General features: G+C 42.3%; 1 protein-coding gene and 1 non-coding gene across 3 annotated transcripts in view; one reads left to right on the top strand and one right to left on the bottom strand.

Annotated features, from left to right (window-relative positions):
• Nucleotides 1–16,387, top strand: part of Galnt7 (polypeptide N-acetylgalactosaminyltransferase 7) — a 127,226-nt gene that overhangs the window by 85,367 nt on the left and 25,472 nt on the right. For both annotated transcript variants that reach the window (XM_021169630.1, XM_021169631.1), the window contains exon 3: nt 13,990–14,156. In XM_021169630.1, coding sequence (XP_021025289.1) covers nt 13,990–14,156 — 167 coding nt within the window. The remainder of the gene's footprint in view (nt 1–13,989; nt 14,157–16,387) is intronic.
• LOC115031788 lies at nt 15,421–15,548 on the bottom strand. The gene has a single exon (XR_003837450.1). It is a non-coding gene; the product is annotated as a small nucleolar RNA SNORA65 (small nucleolar RNA).

Below are 16,387 nucleotides of genomic sequence, written 5' to 3'. Positions count from 1 at the left end.
TGTGTGTGTGTGTGTGTGTGTGTGTGTGTGGTTTGTTTTAACCTATGACAACAATAAGCCTTACAAGTATCTGTGCTCCTAGAAGATTCAACAGATAGACATAAACTTCTGAAAGTGGTACATTGGACATCCAAAGGACTTGACCAAATTACCTGTCATTCTTAAGTTTCCGAGATTGGAAAAAAAGTGCCACTTTGTGTGTTATAGTGTTTAGGGAAATTATAACTTTGGAGACCTGGTATTTAACACTGTGACTGATGTCTTCAGTACTGAGGAAGCCTCTAACTTAATCTTCTTTCATGAAGGTTTTAGTGTAAATTAAGAGCACAAAGAGCTGTGGCTCTCTCCCCAGTGGTCCTCAGTGCCTGCCACAAGCAAGCTAGCATTTGATGGCTTGAATGTGAGAAAAGCGTTCAGGCAGCAGGGCACCGAGAAGTCAGTTAGATGCGTTTTTCATAAATGCGGTCCCCTTCATTACCACAACGTGATGTCTACTTGTAGCCATTTAAAGAATCCCCAAACATCCTTACCTGACATATACATACCTGAGCCCACCCCAATTGCTTCAAGAGTATCTAGGATTTCTGAGGCATACGCACAAGGTATAATTTTCCCACCGAAATAAGTACTTTATTTCTTTTTTTTTCCCCTCCACCCCATCCCACCCCCCAAGTACTTTATTTCTAACATGGCGATAATTAAATACAATTGCTTGATAATATTTGGAGCGTTATACTGGAATGCAAGTGCTGGCTTTCCAGTTTGGGTTTAGAGGTTAGCAAAAGTTGGGACTGGCCCCAGGGAATCATCTCTTCCAGCAGAGCTCTTCTGTCTTTGCTGCCCCTCTGTGCAGGAGTACAGCTATCTTTTCTCTCACTACCCTGATGCTTAGGGAAGTCTGTCCTGTGTGCTGGATCTATCACGTTAGTGCAGCTATCTGCAAGAGTTATAAGCTAGAAGGACTTAGACAGACAGACAGTTTGGATAATAAAAGGGAAAAAACTGGCGGAAACAAAGGGTGATATAACAAAAGGTTATACCCTATGCAGATTTTGTAAATCTTTGCGCTATCATACTACTAAAGTGAGAACATATTTTTAACGTGCCCTCCCTTAGAAAAGATACATGTCCAGCAGAGCCTCCTACAGCGTTAATAGAGCAGTCTGCTCTGGTGAAGTTTACACGCTGGTACTCATTCTTGGGAAAGTCTTTGTCTGATGAAACAGCATTTGTGAGAATTGAGGTTTTAGGGGGTTACTGAATATGAAGCTGCCAAGCTGGTGTTCTCACCACTTGTAGATGTTCTAACTGGTGATTTTATTTTTAGAAACTTTGAAAAATAGAAATTTGCATATATTTCATGATGTTTTTAAAAATCTCCTGTGACCCTACAACTCCCAGTAGTTGTATGTTTGTTTTGTTTGTTTGTTTGTTTTTTGTTTGTTTGTGGGTTTGGGGAAACAGGGTGTTGTGTAAACAGGACTGGACTCCAACTCCCTTTATCGAGGAAGATGACCTGAACTATTTAATTCTCCTGTCTCTACCTCCCAAGTGCTGGGATTACAGGCATACGCCACCACTGCCACTTCCAGCTCCTTTCCGTTTTTAAACAGTGAAGTTAGGTGGCAACTATTAATTCATAAATAAATTACAGGACACAGTTTATGTGTCTTTAAATGTCTGTCTTGGTTTGTTTCCTCAAGCACTATTTTCTTGTCTGTGTGCTTGACATGCCTCTCCCTGGATGGCCACATTTCATTTTTCTGGTCCTTTACTTTGGGACATTTGGAACCGTTCCTAATTCACCTGGGACTCAGTCTTGGTGTGCATCCCTAGCTATCTCAGTAGAACAGATTTCTAACTGAGTGTCTAGGCCAAGGAGTGATGGGCTTCACTTACTTTCCTCACTAGTAGTTTTCAACTCTGGAGGCCCTCTCTCTCTCCCCCTCCCTCCCTCCCTCCCTCCCTCTCCCTCCCTCCCTCTTGCTGGTCATCACATCCAGCTTACATGTTGCATTGCCATCATACAGAATGGACTTGTCTCTCCTTCTCCCTTATTCCTTCCTTCCTTCCTTTTTGATAACAACCTCCTTCACATATTGACTTATCCATCGTTCAACTCCAAGTTCTTTGAGGACTTTGAGGAGAAGGTGAAAGCCCATGGCCCATTGTTCCAAGTGGCAGTGGCCCTCGTGAGATGTTCCGATGTGTTAAGTCCTTGGGTTCCCTGGGAGGTTTTCAGTGAGCTAGAATGTTTTCTAGAATCTCAGGTTTGAGCCTTCCTGGTGTCTGCATTCTTCGGGATGAGAATTTACTTACCCCTCAGTTCCTAGAACCTGAGTCCATGCATGGAATGAGTGCTTGATATCTAGCATCAACTCAGTCTTAATGACTTGGTTTCAGGGAGCATTCTGTAAAATTACTGCACCAATGTACAAGAAAAGAAAAGATAGGCAGTAGGTAAGTACCCTAGTAGAGAGTTTACCTACCACACAACAAGCCTTGGTGTGGTAGGACAAGCCTGTCATCTCAGCAATTGAGGCAGTTGGATCAGAAGTTCAAGGCCAGCCGGATTTCGGGGTGAATTGGGGAAGGGAGGAAGAAGAGTAAGGACTCTCTTAATGCCAGAGAAGAGGTACACTCATGATTTCTTGAAATAGTATTTTTCTCTTCTTTTGTACTTACTATTTTATGTATATCAGTTACAGCACATGTTAAATGAACTACCCAGATCCCAGTGATTTCAGTGACATAGGTCACTAAGCATGGTTAACATAGCCATATTAGCTGCAGAAGCTGACTGGCCTGTGAGTTAATAAACGCTAGCTGTTGTATACCATCTTCTCAGCATCTGTAACCCAAATTTCACAGTAGAGTTCTGATGCTGTGCATCCTTCATTCTTATGTCATTTCATACCCTAGCTAGGCATCACAGAGCCTGCGCTATCTGACCATTCTGTCAGGAGTATCCAGTAACATCACCCTGACGTTACCACCCTACCCTGTAAGCACCTACCTCTTCACCAATCATTAACGGAGTTGAAGTGCGCGCTTCTGGAAACACAAGCCCTCCATATGGTGGAGGCAAGTTCCTTATTGTAATTAGAGCACCGAGAAGGCGGAGAGTCACTCCCTGAGTGAAGAAATGTGAAGCGGAAGATGACTCAATAAACATCTGAGGGAATGTTTGCAAAGTGTGATCTCCAAATCTGCGCTGAACTTCAGCTCTCAACCTGTTCTCCGCACAACTGTTTGTAATGGCTTGCGCTTGGTGCGATCTACCACTGTTGCCACTGAAGGCTTCATCTAAGCATAGCCCAGTGAAACTCATTACTGTATGCACCTACTATAAGACGCTGTGTTTAATAAACAAAAAAATGCAACTCCCGTCTGGATGTCAAACCAAGAATAGTTTACTTCACCTGAACAATGGGTTTCTTAAACATAGATTTGACAAGGTTTTACTGCTGGAAACTTCTAAACTGCAGACTCATAAGACATATCTAGAGAGTAAGGCTGCATCTGCTAGCAGAATGCAGGCTGGCTCCTTCTGTGGTGTGTTCTTTGCAGTCAGTACCCAGAACTGTTCTGGTTGGAGCCCTTCACACTCTGCTAAACACCTTATACATTGTATTCTTCTCTGTCTACCATCTTTTCCTTACCCATTCCTTCTGCTTTTAATTTCAGGAATGTTCCTTTCTCTGTCTTCGTGTGCTGCCTGAAATCCTTCATGGAGTGAGGCAAAGCCTACATTAATTAGCTAGCTGGAAGACGCAAGCCTTCCTTCACATCTGTGCGTGGTCCACAGGGTGTTGATCCTTTACTCAGCTTAGTGGTTGCTGTTTTAGCTCAAGTATATTGGTGTTTGATAAGCTGGCGTTTCTATAAAATTAGAATATCATATGTAAGCTCATATGTGAAATGAAGAGTCCAATATAGCTATAAACATATGGCTCACACTGTGAAGTGTTCTTTTTTTTCTTTTCTTTTCTTTCCCAAAGAGTTTTGAAGAAATATACAAGAACATATGTCCTGGCCTAGGACTCAATGCCAGATTTTTTTTCTAGACTGTGGTTTGAGATTTCAGATCATTAACTGGACACATCTGTCTGAGTATGTTTTTCTTTAAATAAAAGAGAAAACCTTGGAAGGCAGCTATCCCAAAAAAATACAGTTTAGCATTCTTAGGGTCTTTTTAACATATTCAATATCCTCGACCCTTCAAACGAGGCAGAAATCCTCTACGCTGTGTGGCAGTCATTTTTTGTTAGTAGCTCTGCATTCCTTCTGTAATTTTCCTATTTGCTTTATAAGCACGTATTTGTAAGTGATGGTTAGGTTAGTGAACTTATGGTCTAAGGGAAAGAACTTTAAAGCTAGAACTGAAGGACTCATTCTTTTTTGTTGCTTTTTTAGACAATTTTATTTATTTATTTATTTATTTTTCAATTTTTTATTAGAGATTTTCTTCATTTACATTTCAAATGCTATCCTATACCCTCCCCCTGCCCTGCGCCCCTACCCACCCACTCCCACTTCTTGGCCCTGGTGTTCCCCTGTACTGGGGCGTATAAAGTTTGCAAGACCAAGGGACCTCTCTTCCCAATGATGGACGACTAGGCCATCTTTTCCTACACATGCAGCTAGAGACACGAGCTCTGGGGGTACTGGTTAGTTCATATTGTTGTTCCACCTATAGGGCTGCAGACCCCTTCAGCTCCTTGGGTACTTTCTCTAGCTCCTCCTTTGGGGGCCCTGTGTTCCATCCTATAGATGACTGTGAGCATCCACTTCTTTATTTGCCAGGCACTGGCATAGCCTCACACGGTCCTTTCAGCAACGTGTGGATAGTTCATTCCTCCTTAGAATTGGGAACAAAACACCCATGGAAGGAGTTACAGAGACAAAGTTTGGAGCTAAGACGAAAGGATGGACCATCTAGAGACTGCCCCATCTGGGGATCCATCCCATAATCAGCCACCAAACGCAGACACTATTGCACATGAAGGACTCATTCTTAAACTCACTTCTGTTGTTAACTTTAACTAAGCAAGTCATACAACCTAACAGCCTCAGATCCTGTATGTAGAAAATGCATGATTTAAAAAAATGTCTCCCTGCCTTACAAGAGACTTGGATGGAATAATATGTGTGGGAGAGCTTTGGAAAGAGTGAAGGCTATTAGAAACACACTTCCTGTCTGGGAGCAAATGAACAGTGAACTTGATAGCAGAACCACCAGTTATTTGGCTCAAACATCATCCAAGATTATTAGCATCCTCAGATTCTTCGCCATGAGTTCTAAGAGTCCTTTGGGAACCCTGGACACGTGCTTGGAACTGTTCGCTCTAAGATTCCTTGTGAGCACTTGAGTCTTTACTGTGTTCAATGCCGTGCTGTCTACTCCTCTGCCCAGTCAGTGTCCTCTGACTCTAGCCTGGGTGTCTCTGATGCCACCTGTCTCCATAGCAAAGAGGCATAAGGTCACCGTGTTTGTCATCAATCCGCTGTACAGGTCTCTGTCTCCTGTATCTTCTTACACAGTCTTCAAGCATTCCAGTCTGTATCTTCCGCCTCCTGTTTGGCTTGCTGGACACTTTAACCGCACAGGAGCACCAGCGGAGATGGGGCTGTTCTCCTCATGCTCGGAGGTCTCTGATCCAGGCTACTGCAGGGAACACAAGCTGAGTTGTCCAACGATGACATCACATCTGACTGCTCTTTAGGAACTGTGTGTTCTAGCCATGCCATGAGTGTGTTAAGGAGGACTCTGGATGGACAGCTGAGGGAAAAGGAAGGGTGACATCATGGCTAATGATGTAGCTGTATCTCACTGACTGTCACAGAGAGAATGGAGATGAATGCATTCAGAGGTTTCCTATTTTTCATGGTATTTATTATCGGGGACTCTGTGAAAGAAGGGGGAGGCATGCGTGTTGTACCTCATATGTGGAAGACAGAGCAGTTGTTCAGTTGGCTCTCTCCTTCCACTTTGACACTGCTTCTGGGGCTCCCTTGTGCCGGCTGCACCATTGTGCCAGCCCACGTGCCAGTCAGCAGAAGCCACGGTGTTCTGAGCCGGCGACTGCTGCTGTAGGCTGTGCGCACTGCACAAGGCTATTGCTGTTATTGCTTCTTCTGTGTCTCTTACTCCGGGATTCAGCCTGGAAAGGTTTTAGGAAACCTGCTTTGCTCAAACAGTCCGCTCTCTGTTAACCCACTGATGGTTTGGTTATAACTCACCTTCAGAATCCTCAGCTGGCCTCAGAGCAAGACTCTAGTACCCGGAACCGATGCAGTAACCCAACTGGAACCAGAACATTTGACTTAAACCTTGTGCGTGTGACAGACAGCTGTCATTTATTGAGATTGACCTGATCTGAGGGACCAAGCCAAAGCTGCACACTGGCCTTACCTTCATATTTGCCCTGGGTTCCAGCTGTGGTACTGTCTAATGTGCTCAATCAAGAACTGCTGTTAGCAGCTGTTTTGCTCCATTTCTTAGTTTTGACATGACAGGTGATATACTTGAAATTTTTTCCAAGCACAGCCATTAATTCTATGGCCGTCAACTTGATTTTCAACCTCCCCAAAGAATGTAAGATTTCTTATTCTCCCTGTCAATAACATTTGACTCATTAACAAAGAAAAATACATGGTGTTCTGTGACTCTGGAAAGGGGTAGACCTGTAAACATTTTCTGAAATCAAATCAACAAATATGTGTTGAGAACTGGCATGATCGTGACGTGCTGTTTGGGCAGAACTGAGCTCAGCTTTGCTGATATTTTCATTTTCAAGATAATAGGCTGAATGAGTTCTATTACCACAGACTGAATTTTGACCTTCAAGGGAGGACTAACTAATAAGAACATTAGGGAAAAGTAATTAGTGTCTCACAGCGAAGGAGAAGGGCGGGAGCTCTTCGTAGATGGAAGCTGGAGAAAATGCTTAGGACAGAAACAAACTGTAACTCGACTCCATTATATCTGGCCCAAAGAAAGACTGTAGCATCAAGAACAGGCCTGTCTACATGGGAGCTAGAATGGGGACCAAAGAAAATGATCTTTGTACCCCACTGTCTGTCTTGTGGAGAGCGAACCTAAATCATCCTGTGAGTCTGAGCAGCTGCCCTTGCTGTACCCAAGGAAAAGTGTGTGGACGCTTCAGAATTGTGACACCAACCACTCTAATAGATTCCACATGGGCCAAGTCATCCAACTTTAAGTAGCTGTTAGTGCTGACTAGATTACAAACCTTGAAAGCTTTTTTGTTATTATTTCAAATTAGTATCTCATGTTAACTTTTTTTCTCAAAATTACTATTTTTTTATTTGCTATACATCCCAATTGCATCCTCCCCTCCTTTCTCTCCACTCAGTCCCTCCTTCTCCTCTCCCCTCCCTCCACCTTTCCTTCCTCCCTTCCTCCCCAGAAAAGGGGAGGCCTCCCATGGATATCGAACCACCTTAGCATATTCAGTTGCAGTAGGACTGGGTGCATCCTCTCCTTCTATGGCTAAGCAAGGCAGCCCAGTTTGGGGAAAGATATCCAAAAGCAGGCATCAGAGTCAGATCCAGCCCCTGCTCCTGCTGTTAGGAGTCCTGCATGAAGACCCAGCTGTTCAAGTGTTACATATGTGCTGAGGGCATAGGTCCAACCCAGGCATGCTCTTGGTTTATATTTCTAATTTAGGTGACATTTATAGTTCTCTAATGCTAACATTCATCTATGCAGAATGTGTTTAGAACCTACCAAGTGATACCACCTAGAGAGGCCATCTCTAGCTCGTCTTTCTGCAACTTCACCAATGGTCAGAAAGAAACTCTCCAAGAGGAAATAGATAGATGACTTGCTTTACTGATGGACTAGTGAGACTCTAAGTTTAATTCCATGGACACATGTATATAATGAGCTTAGATTTAGTGAAAATATTAAGGTTAACATGCTAGATGTGGTAGTTACTTAAAAAAACAAATTTTTGCAACTAGCTCAAACAAGTAGGTGAAGAGGGCCTGTTGGACTGTCTCATGGACACCAAGATCACACAGTCCATGTGACAGTCATTGGAGATGCAGAACCAGGGGGGAGCAAATGAAGAAGTGAAGCCATGTGCCTGTCAAACAGTCATACACTCATCTCCATTTAGCTTTTGCTCTTGCATTCTCTATGAAAACCTTTTTTCTATGTCAAGCTCTTGCCTTGCCATGCAAGCATAACTAGAAACTAACTAAAGTCATCCAAGCTCGAAATCCAAAGTGAAAGACTTCATTGTCCCAGCTAGGACAAGTATTCCCTGATAGTCCATTCTGCTGGTCCAGAGATAAACTCCTACTCAGGAATTGTCTTCTTAGACAGACCATGTTGTGACTGCCTTTTTTTTTTCTTTAGATTTATTAATTTGTATATGTAAGTACACTGTAGCTGTCTTCAGACACTCCAGAAGATGGAGTGAGATCTCATTACAGATGGTTGTGAGCCACCATGTGATTGCTGAGATTTGAACTCAGGACCTTCAGAAGAGCAGACGATGCTCTTAACCACTGAGCTATCTCTCCAGCCCCTGGAGTGGCTGCTTTAAGTAGACATTCTAAACAGATCTGAGCATCATATTCCCTTCAAATGTAGATTCTGCTTGAAGTAAAAATGCAATGAATAAATAAATAATTTGGGCATAGTATATGGTTTTAAAATAGTATTTTTTGTTTCTTCATTATCAAGAACTAGCTGCATATTTAAATTTTATAATTGACTTCTTTAAAGTGTGTTAGATTTACTAAGTCTTCTAAATGTCTTATTTTTGAATTTGTATTGGATTAACTGTGTGTGTGTGTGTGTGTGTGTGTTTATGCTTGCCTGTGTTGTGGTCAGGACCCAATACTGAGCAATTTACCAGATGTGTTTAAGTCGAAGTCTCATCCCTTACCCAGAGACACTAAAGAAAAGGGAAAGGATTTGAGGAACAATGTTTTCCAAAAAGAAGACAGCAAGTTTGTTTCTAGAGAGTTGACACTGGTGTGAGGAAGGCCAGTGATTTAGACTTAGACTTAAAGACTCACCTCACTAAAGGTCAGCATAGGGCTAAGAAAAGAAGCCAAGGGGGCTGGAGAGGTGGCTCAGCAGTTAAGAGCACTGACTGCTCTTCTGGCAAATCCCAATAACGTGGTGGCTTACAACCATCCGTAATGAGATCAGATGCCCTCTTCTGGTCTATCTGAAGACAACTACGGTGTACTTATATATAATAATAAATAAATCTTTAATAGGAAAGGAAAGGAAAGGAAAGGAAAGGAAAGGAAAGGAAAGGAAAGGAAAGGAAAGGAAAGGAAAGGAAAGGAAAGGAAAGGAAAGGAAAGAAGTCAAGCTATACCTTTGAAAGAAGACACACCCTGTAGACCAGGGTCTTAGCAGGACCATGGACTATTAGCAGGGTCTTCTATAAAGTCTTCAGACCTCTTTGGGCAACATATGGAAACATTGTTTGAGTGGTTGTGCTCCTGAGTGACATACAGAAGGAACTCTTCGTCCTCTGCGATAGCCTGTAACTTAAAGTCCAATACCTGATCTTGTGTTTGACCACAGGAGAAGTAGATGGAGCGATGGTAAGAATACCAAGCCAGATTTCAAGATAGAAATCTGGGAGTGATGCTCACAAACAGGGATGCTCATACACAGCAGATGAGAAACAAAGCTAGGAACGGTGCTTGTGCACAAAGATGAGGAACTCAGCCCGGAGATCAGAGCCTACTAGAGTCAGCAGCTAAGCCAATGTACAAAATGCGAGCAGGTGTGACTTCAATGGGAAACACTGTACATGATAGTAATTTAGAGAGGATAGCTGTAGGGACTTGGGACCTAAATTATGATACAAATTACAAAAAATGGAATAGAATAAAATAAAATAAGGTGGGGCTAATGTAGCTTTGGTTGACCTTAGGAAAGAGTAGTACCCAGTTTGGAGCATCACCTAATCTTTTCCAGGAGCCCCACTGATAAAATGAATATTCGGAGAGTGATGATGAGGAATTGACATTATTGAGGTGTTAAGTTCTGTATTTTTTTGTGTATGATGCGTGTTAAGGCGTAGCACCTATCATGTCCTGAGGCGCTGACTTTGTACCATTTCACCCAGAGTTCATAGAAACCATACATTTGCATAAAGGCCTCTCTCTCCCGCCTGTTGAGCCTGATGCCCCAGGTTGAATGGGGATAGCGCTCCTTTCATTGAAAATAGATATTTTAGAATGCTAAGTTAAATTTTCCATCTACATTACTAATATGTTCAGAAATTGGGAATAAGGTCCCTTTCAGGTAGGTTTAAGCATTTCTCTCTTCCTTTAATTATTTAAATAAGTAGTATTTTTAGAGGGAGGCAGAAAAAGGCCCATATTTATTTTTAAATGGAAGAAGGTAGTTAATAAAAAAGCCAGTGTTTCTCAAATTATGGGCTTGATTCCTGTGCCTAAAAATTCATCACTGTTAGATTTAGACTTCCTACAGAATTAACAAAAGCGAGTCTAAAGTCATTCCTTATTAAAGACTTGGAGCGAACAATCTAGAAATAAGATGCAGCCCTTAAAGGGCACAGTTGGGAAGTTGGGTCACTTCCTTACACGAATACAGAAGCACACACATGCAGTACTGCAGATTAATGATAGTGTATGCTAACCACAGCAGTTTATGACCTAAAACTCTTAGATTTTTTATAATCTATTTATGTATATATTATCCATCAGTGATCCAGTTATAAGGTTTTTAAATTACTCTATTTTACTCATGAGTATTCGTGTGTGTGTGTGTGAGAGAGAGAGAGAGAGAGAGATAGTGGGTGCCTAGGGAAGGCCAGAGGACATTAGATTCTTTGAAGATGCAGTTAGAGGAGATTGCGAGCCATCCATGTGGGTACTAGGAACATAACTTGGGTCCTCTGGAAGAGCTGCAAGCCCTCTTAACCATAGCACCACCTCTTGGGCCTTATGACAAGGTTTGATACGAAAGTACAGATGATACCAGAACTATTGAGACAAGTGCGCAAGTAAAATATTAATATATGTTTCATTTTGAGTTTTGCAATCTACTTTGTAAATTACAGAGGTCACTATAAAACACTCAGGAGGCATGGAGTCGGGTGGCTCAGTGGGTAGGAGCACGTGTTTTACAAGCATGACGACTTAACATGGAATCCCTGACATTCATTCATATTCTTTGTTCAAAAAAAAAAATCCAACCATGACATTGTATGCATGTAGCCCCAAGCACTTTGTTGCACATTCTGGCCACCAACATAGCTCCAGGCTCAATGAGAGACTCTGTCTCGAACAAATACAGTAGAGAGTGACAGAGTGGGAATCCTGGTATCTTCCTTGGCCTGTCCAATGCACAGCCAGGATCACTCCATATCTTCTCATCTGAATATGACTCCTTGTGACCAGAGCAGTTCTCCAGTGTAGCTGAGCCTCTACTGATGCTAGATGATTGAAAAGCTCTCGTGGGGTGTGAGATGCTGGAGAACACAGATGAGCCAGAAACATGACTAGGCCTATCTACCCAAGCGTGGCTTTTCATTGCAATCGGTTTTCTTTCCTACACAAGTAACCGTTATCCATGGAGACTATAGTCAAGACCCCTAAGTGACTTCCTGGAGCAGGTAGGACTAATCCTGTATTTATACTGTCTTCTTTTAAACATGTGTTTTTATGATTAAAAGTACTATACATATTAAGTATCCTAAGAGATTAACAATCAATAACTGATCATAAAATAAGTTTGCAAGTGTGCCTCTCGCGCTATCTTAACCCTGTAGTACGGTAGTACTGAGCTATGTTAGACCACAAGTAACTAGAACCTCAGAAAGCAGAAATACTCTATTGCAAACTTTATACCAGTAAGGTGAGGCATGGTGCAAAATAGGGTTTTACCTCAGTATCATGGATAGCTCATTTTCTTCCCTTTCATTTGTATTTATTGTGTATGGAGGTCAGCAGTAGGTCAACTTGTAGGACTCAGTTCTCTCCTTCCATCTTGTGGGTGCCAGGGATCGAACTCAGATCCTCACACACAGTAGTTGGACACCTTTATTCATCTTGCCAGCCCAGGGTATCTCTCTTTACCCAGTAAAGACATTGTGTATAAGTACCCAGCATGCCCTATGCTTTCATTGCTTACCATAGTAAACCAGAAAATCTGTCAGAGAGCTAAGCTTTGTCAAGGACCTGCTTGTGGTGAAGGGAAGCCTGTGATCAGAGAATGCAACCTCCTTAGCTTGGGGCTCACACTTCCTCCCCACAGTGTTTCTAAGCTGTAGAGTCACTTTGCTCTCTAGCATCCAGCTCCTTAAGGCCATTTCTGAGGTGCTCCCTCCTGGCTCTAAGTGAGGGCGCCCCATCTCCATGAGTACACTGGACTCTCTTCATCAGCTTCTGAGGCACTGGTTTCAGTCCATTTTTGTGCTGCTGTAAGAGATCACACAGTGAATAATTAAAAAGACATGAAACTTCTCAAACTTCTGAGAGCTGACAAAGTTCAAGACCGAGGGGCAAACATCTGGCCCTTGCTCAGGCCTCTTCTCAGGGGAAAAGGTTTAAGAGCAGAATCGATCCTGTGCAAATGAGAGGAAGCAAAGGGAGGGGGGAGCCAACCTCATGGTTTTGAGAAACCCACTGGGATGACAGAATGGACATGTTTAGTCACCCCAAGGCCTGACCAGCCCCCCTCTAACACTCTTGCCTTTCCGGATCAGATTTGCAACAGTTGAGCTCTAAGGAGACATTCTGACCACAGGACATCAGTGCTGCAGTGACTTCTGATGACCACTGGCTCCCTCCAGGTCATCCTGACCCTGCTGGCTCATCGTTTCCACCTTGGTCCTCACTGGATCCACTGAGCATTTAGAAGGATGGGTTCCTATACAAGGACATAGAATAGAGTGAAATGCCTGTCAATAAGAAAAAGATTAAATCAGTTATGGAATAGCCCATTTTGGGGAATATTATACAACAAATGGTTTAAAGCTGAGTTTCTACATGTTCACATACTCATGCTCCGCCTTCTACCTGAGTTCCAGGAACTTAACCAGGCTGCTCAGCAAATGCCCTTACCTTCTGGTCTGTCTCACAGGCCGAATATTTACACTTCCCTGCTTCTGTAGTTTGTATTGTTGCCCAGAAAGAGCATGCAGCGCCTCCTGACTTTGCTCTACCCTGGCTCTGGAATCTTTATCAGACCCTGATCTGAGATTCTCCCTGTTAGGAAAGGGCTTCCAACAGCTTTATCCCTGCGGTTACTGTTTCAAACTTGTTCTTCTTCTTTCCTTCCTTTCCTTCCTTCCTTCCTTCCTTCCTTCCTTCCTTCCTTCCTTCCTTCCTTCCTTCCTTCCTTCCTTTCTTTCTTTCTTTCTTTCTTTCNCTTCCTTTCTTTCTTTCTTTCTTTCTTTCTTTCTTTCTTTCTTTCTTTCTTTCTTTCTTTTTGTAGAGTAACCAAGGATCCATCTTTAATTAATGCAATAGATGCCCTCAGTATTAGAACTGTTCTCATTCACTAGTCAGTTTTCCAAAGACCCCCATGTGTTTCTAATTATCCTGCTTAGCTTTTTTCTGACTATTTCTAGCTGTCCAGTTAGACAACAGAATAAATCTCATGCACTTAAAGCTCAAGCTTCCGAAAGGAAAATAGAGTGACGTGTGTGTCCATGTGTGTCATGGAAGAGCCCGCTGACAGCTGCAGTGGTAGCTTTGTCACCCTCAGCACCCATTCGGAAGCTAGTTCTTTTATCACACAATGTGCTGATACCAAGGAGCTTTATCTAAGAGTCACTTTAAACACCAGCTTCTTTCTTTGATCTTCGGTTTCTGCTGAGATCCAAAGAGCTTCGTACTGTTTCCTTAGATAAATCAATAATATTTAATCCAATCGGAAAATACAAGCCCAGGGACTCTGAAGCTGAGCACTATAGATTCTTTCTAAACACACGCAATGGACTTTTCTTTTTGCAGATGCAAGTATTGGCACTATGATGAAAACCTGCTTACTTCAAGCGTTGTCATTGTCTTCCATAATGAAGGATGGTCAACCCTCATGAGGACAGTCCACAGTGTAATCAAAAGGACACCAAGGAAGTACTTAGCAGAAATCGTGTTAATTGATGACTTCAGCAATAAAGGTAATGGCTATAGACTTGACATCTGCACTAGAAAATAAGTCAATCACAAGTAACAGAGGTAAAATGTGTTATCAAAATAAGGTTTGAAAATGAGAAGGGTCTACTGATACGTTACTATGTTGTCAGTCTGCCAAGCACTGTATATGAGTCATTGGTTTAATCCTAGCAAAAACCTTTAGACTACTATAATTATCTGTTTTATACAGGAGACTCAGAGACCCCGTCAGGCACAGAGGCAGTAATTAACCGTTAGATCCAAATCCATGAGTTCAAGACTTTTTTCTTGTTGTACCAATTCTGTGGAGTTCGGGTTTCACAAAAACTGCATTAAAGGAATAACTTACTGAAAGACTGAAGAACAGAATCGTGTATAGTTTGCGCTGCCCCTCAAAGCTCCAGCTATAGTCTTCAAACTGAAATCCTTCGTTCTGCACTTGAACAGTGATGCACATACTGAACTTGCCCTGGTAATTCGAGTGTATTTGCTGCCTTCTCGGTTGCTGTGACGAAATAGCAGACAAAAGCAACTCAAGGGGGGAGGGGCTACTTTGGCTCTCAGTTTGAGGGTTCATTGAGAAAAAGAAGGGACATGAATGTCAGTGCTCAGCCCACGTTCCTCCTTCGGGCAAGGACCCAAGTCTGTGTGGTGGTGCCTCCGGCATTTAGAGACTAAATCCCGCCGAGTTATCCTGTTAACCATCATACTGAACACATCTTCTACACTTCATTATATTCTCTATTTGATTTTAATATTAAATAAAAATAAATTATGAGTTGAGGTGGGCATGTGTAGGGACTCCTGTACCCCAGCCTAGCCTTGAGCTCTTTGTGTAACTTGGCATAGCCTTACATTCTTGAATTTCTGACCTTCCTTCCTGTCTCTATCTCCCAGGCGTTGTAACTACAGCCTGGGTCTCAACTCAGTCCTTTTTTTTTTTTTTTTTTTTGATTATCAGATAGTCTTTTATTGAAATATTTTCTTGTTGCTGGGCACTCCACTGCACCACTGTTGATGTCATCTGTGATGTGGCGGCCATCCACATTGTAGCCCACAGACTGTGCAGTACCCAGGATCTCCTTGATAATTCCAGAAAGTTCTCTAGGCAAAGAGCAGTGTCTCATCTGCTGGGCAATGTTGACAGTCTCATCAAAAGTAATGTTCCCACTGTGTTTAACTGCACAAAGAAAGCACAGGGCCTTTTACAGCTTCTGCCCTGTCTTCTGAGATCATGCATGGTTCATGGCTTCACTTTACCCATCTCTAGGCTGTTCCCATGCTTTCGGCACAGAGTCACCCACATGTAGGACAACCCTGTTTCCTAATAGCTGGGGCTTACTGACAGCTCAGCACTGAGTCCTCGTTCTTTTAAAGGGGACCATTACAGTATTTAGGCAAATGTTAGGTCATCTTGGTTCGACTTGGAAAGAGAGGAATCAGGAGGTAATTTTCTAGAAACTTTAACTTTTTAAAGCTAATTTTGGGTAATTTCTTTCAATATGTTATTGTAAGCTAAATAAATATTCTTAATTACAGAAATGTAGAAATGATGCGCTAGCCCTAGATACTCAGTCAACATGCAAATGAAAATGGAAGGTGGCTGTTTCGATGCAAATCTGCATGTTTGTTTGTTTGTTTGTTTGTTTGTTTATATAACTGGTCACAAAGCAATTGAAGTTTTGGAACTGACTGAACTGTTCAATTACTCAATAACAACAAGATGTTTACTCTTTGGCAAACAAGTTTTCCACAGAAGGCATGACTACCCAATCTGATGTTAGGGTTGAAGAGAGAACCCAAGTACCATGAAAATACCTTTCAGGATAGCTTTATTCAGCTTCCTTCCACTAAGCTCCATTCAGAACTCTCCAAGTCTGGACAACCGTTTGCTGACTCTGTTAGGACATAGCTAGAATCCTGATCTGTACACATATGCTACCACTCGGAAAAATAAAACTATGACTTATTTCCTCCCCCTCATTTCCTGCAGCTGATAGCTGCAATTACTAATCATTTTAATCACTCTAGACATATGTCTTTAATGTTTAAGCTCAATTAAATGTATTTATTAGCTTGGGTATCTTATCTTGGTTGCAGTTTTCTATGACAAATACCTTTACCAAAACTATTTATTTTTCTGCAAGAAGCAGCATTTGAAAATAGACTTGAGGAAATCCGGCCTACATAGGGCCACAAGCCTCTTCCGGTCAGAAAAGCACCAGGGTAGCTAGGG

The sequence above is a fragment of the Mus caroli genome, chromosome 8, assembly GCF_900094665.2.
Source record: "Mus caroli chromosome 8, CAROLI_EIJ_v1.1, whole genome shotgun sequence".
Classification (NCBI taxonomy): Eukaryota; Metazoa; Chordata; class Mammalia; order Rodentia; family Muridae; genus Mus; species Mus caroli.
The sequence above is the reverse complement of the archived record's forward strand: the minus strand, read 5'-3'. Positions and strand labels throughout refer to the sequence as shown.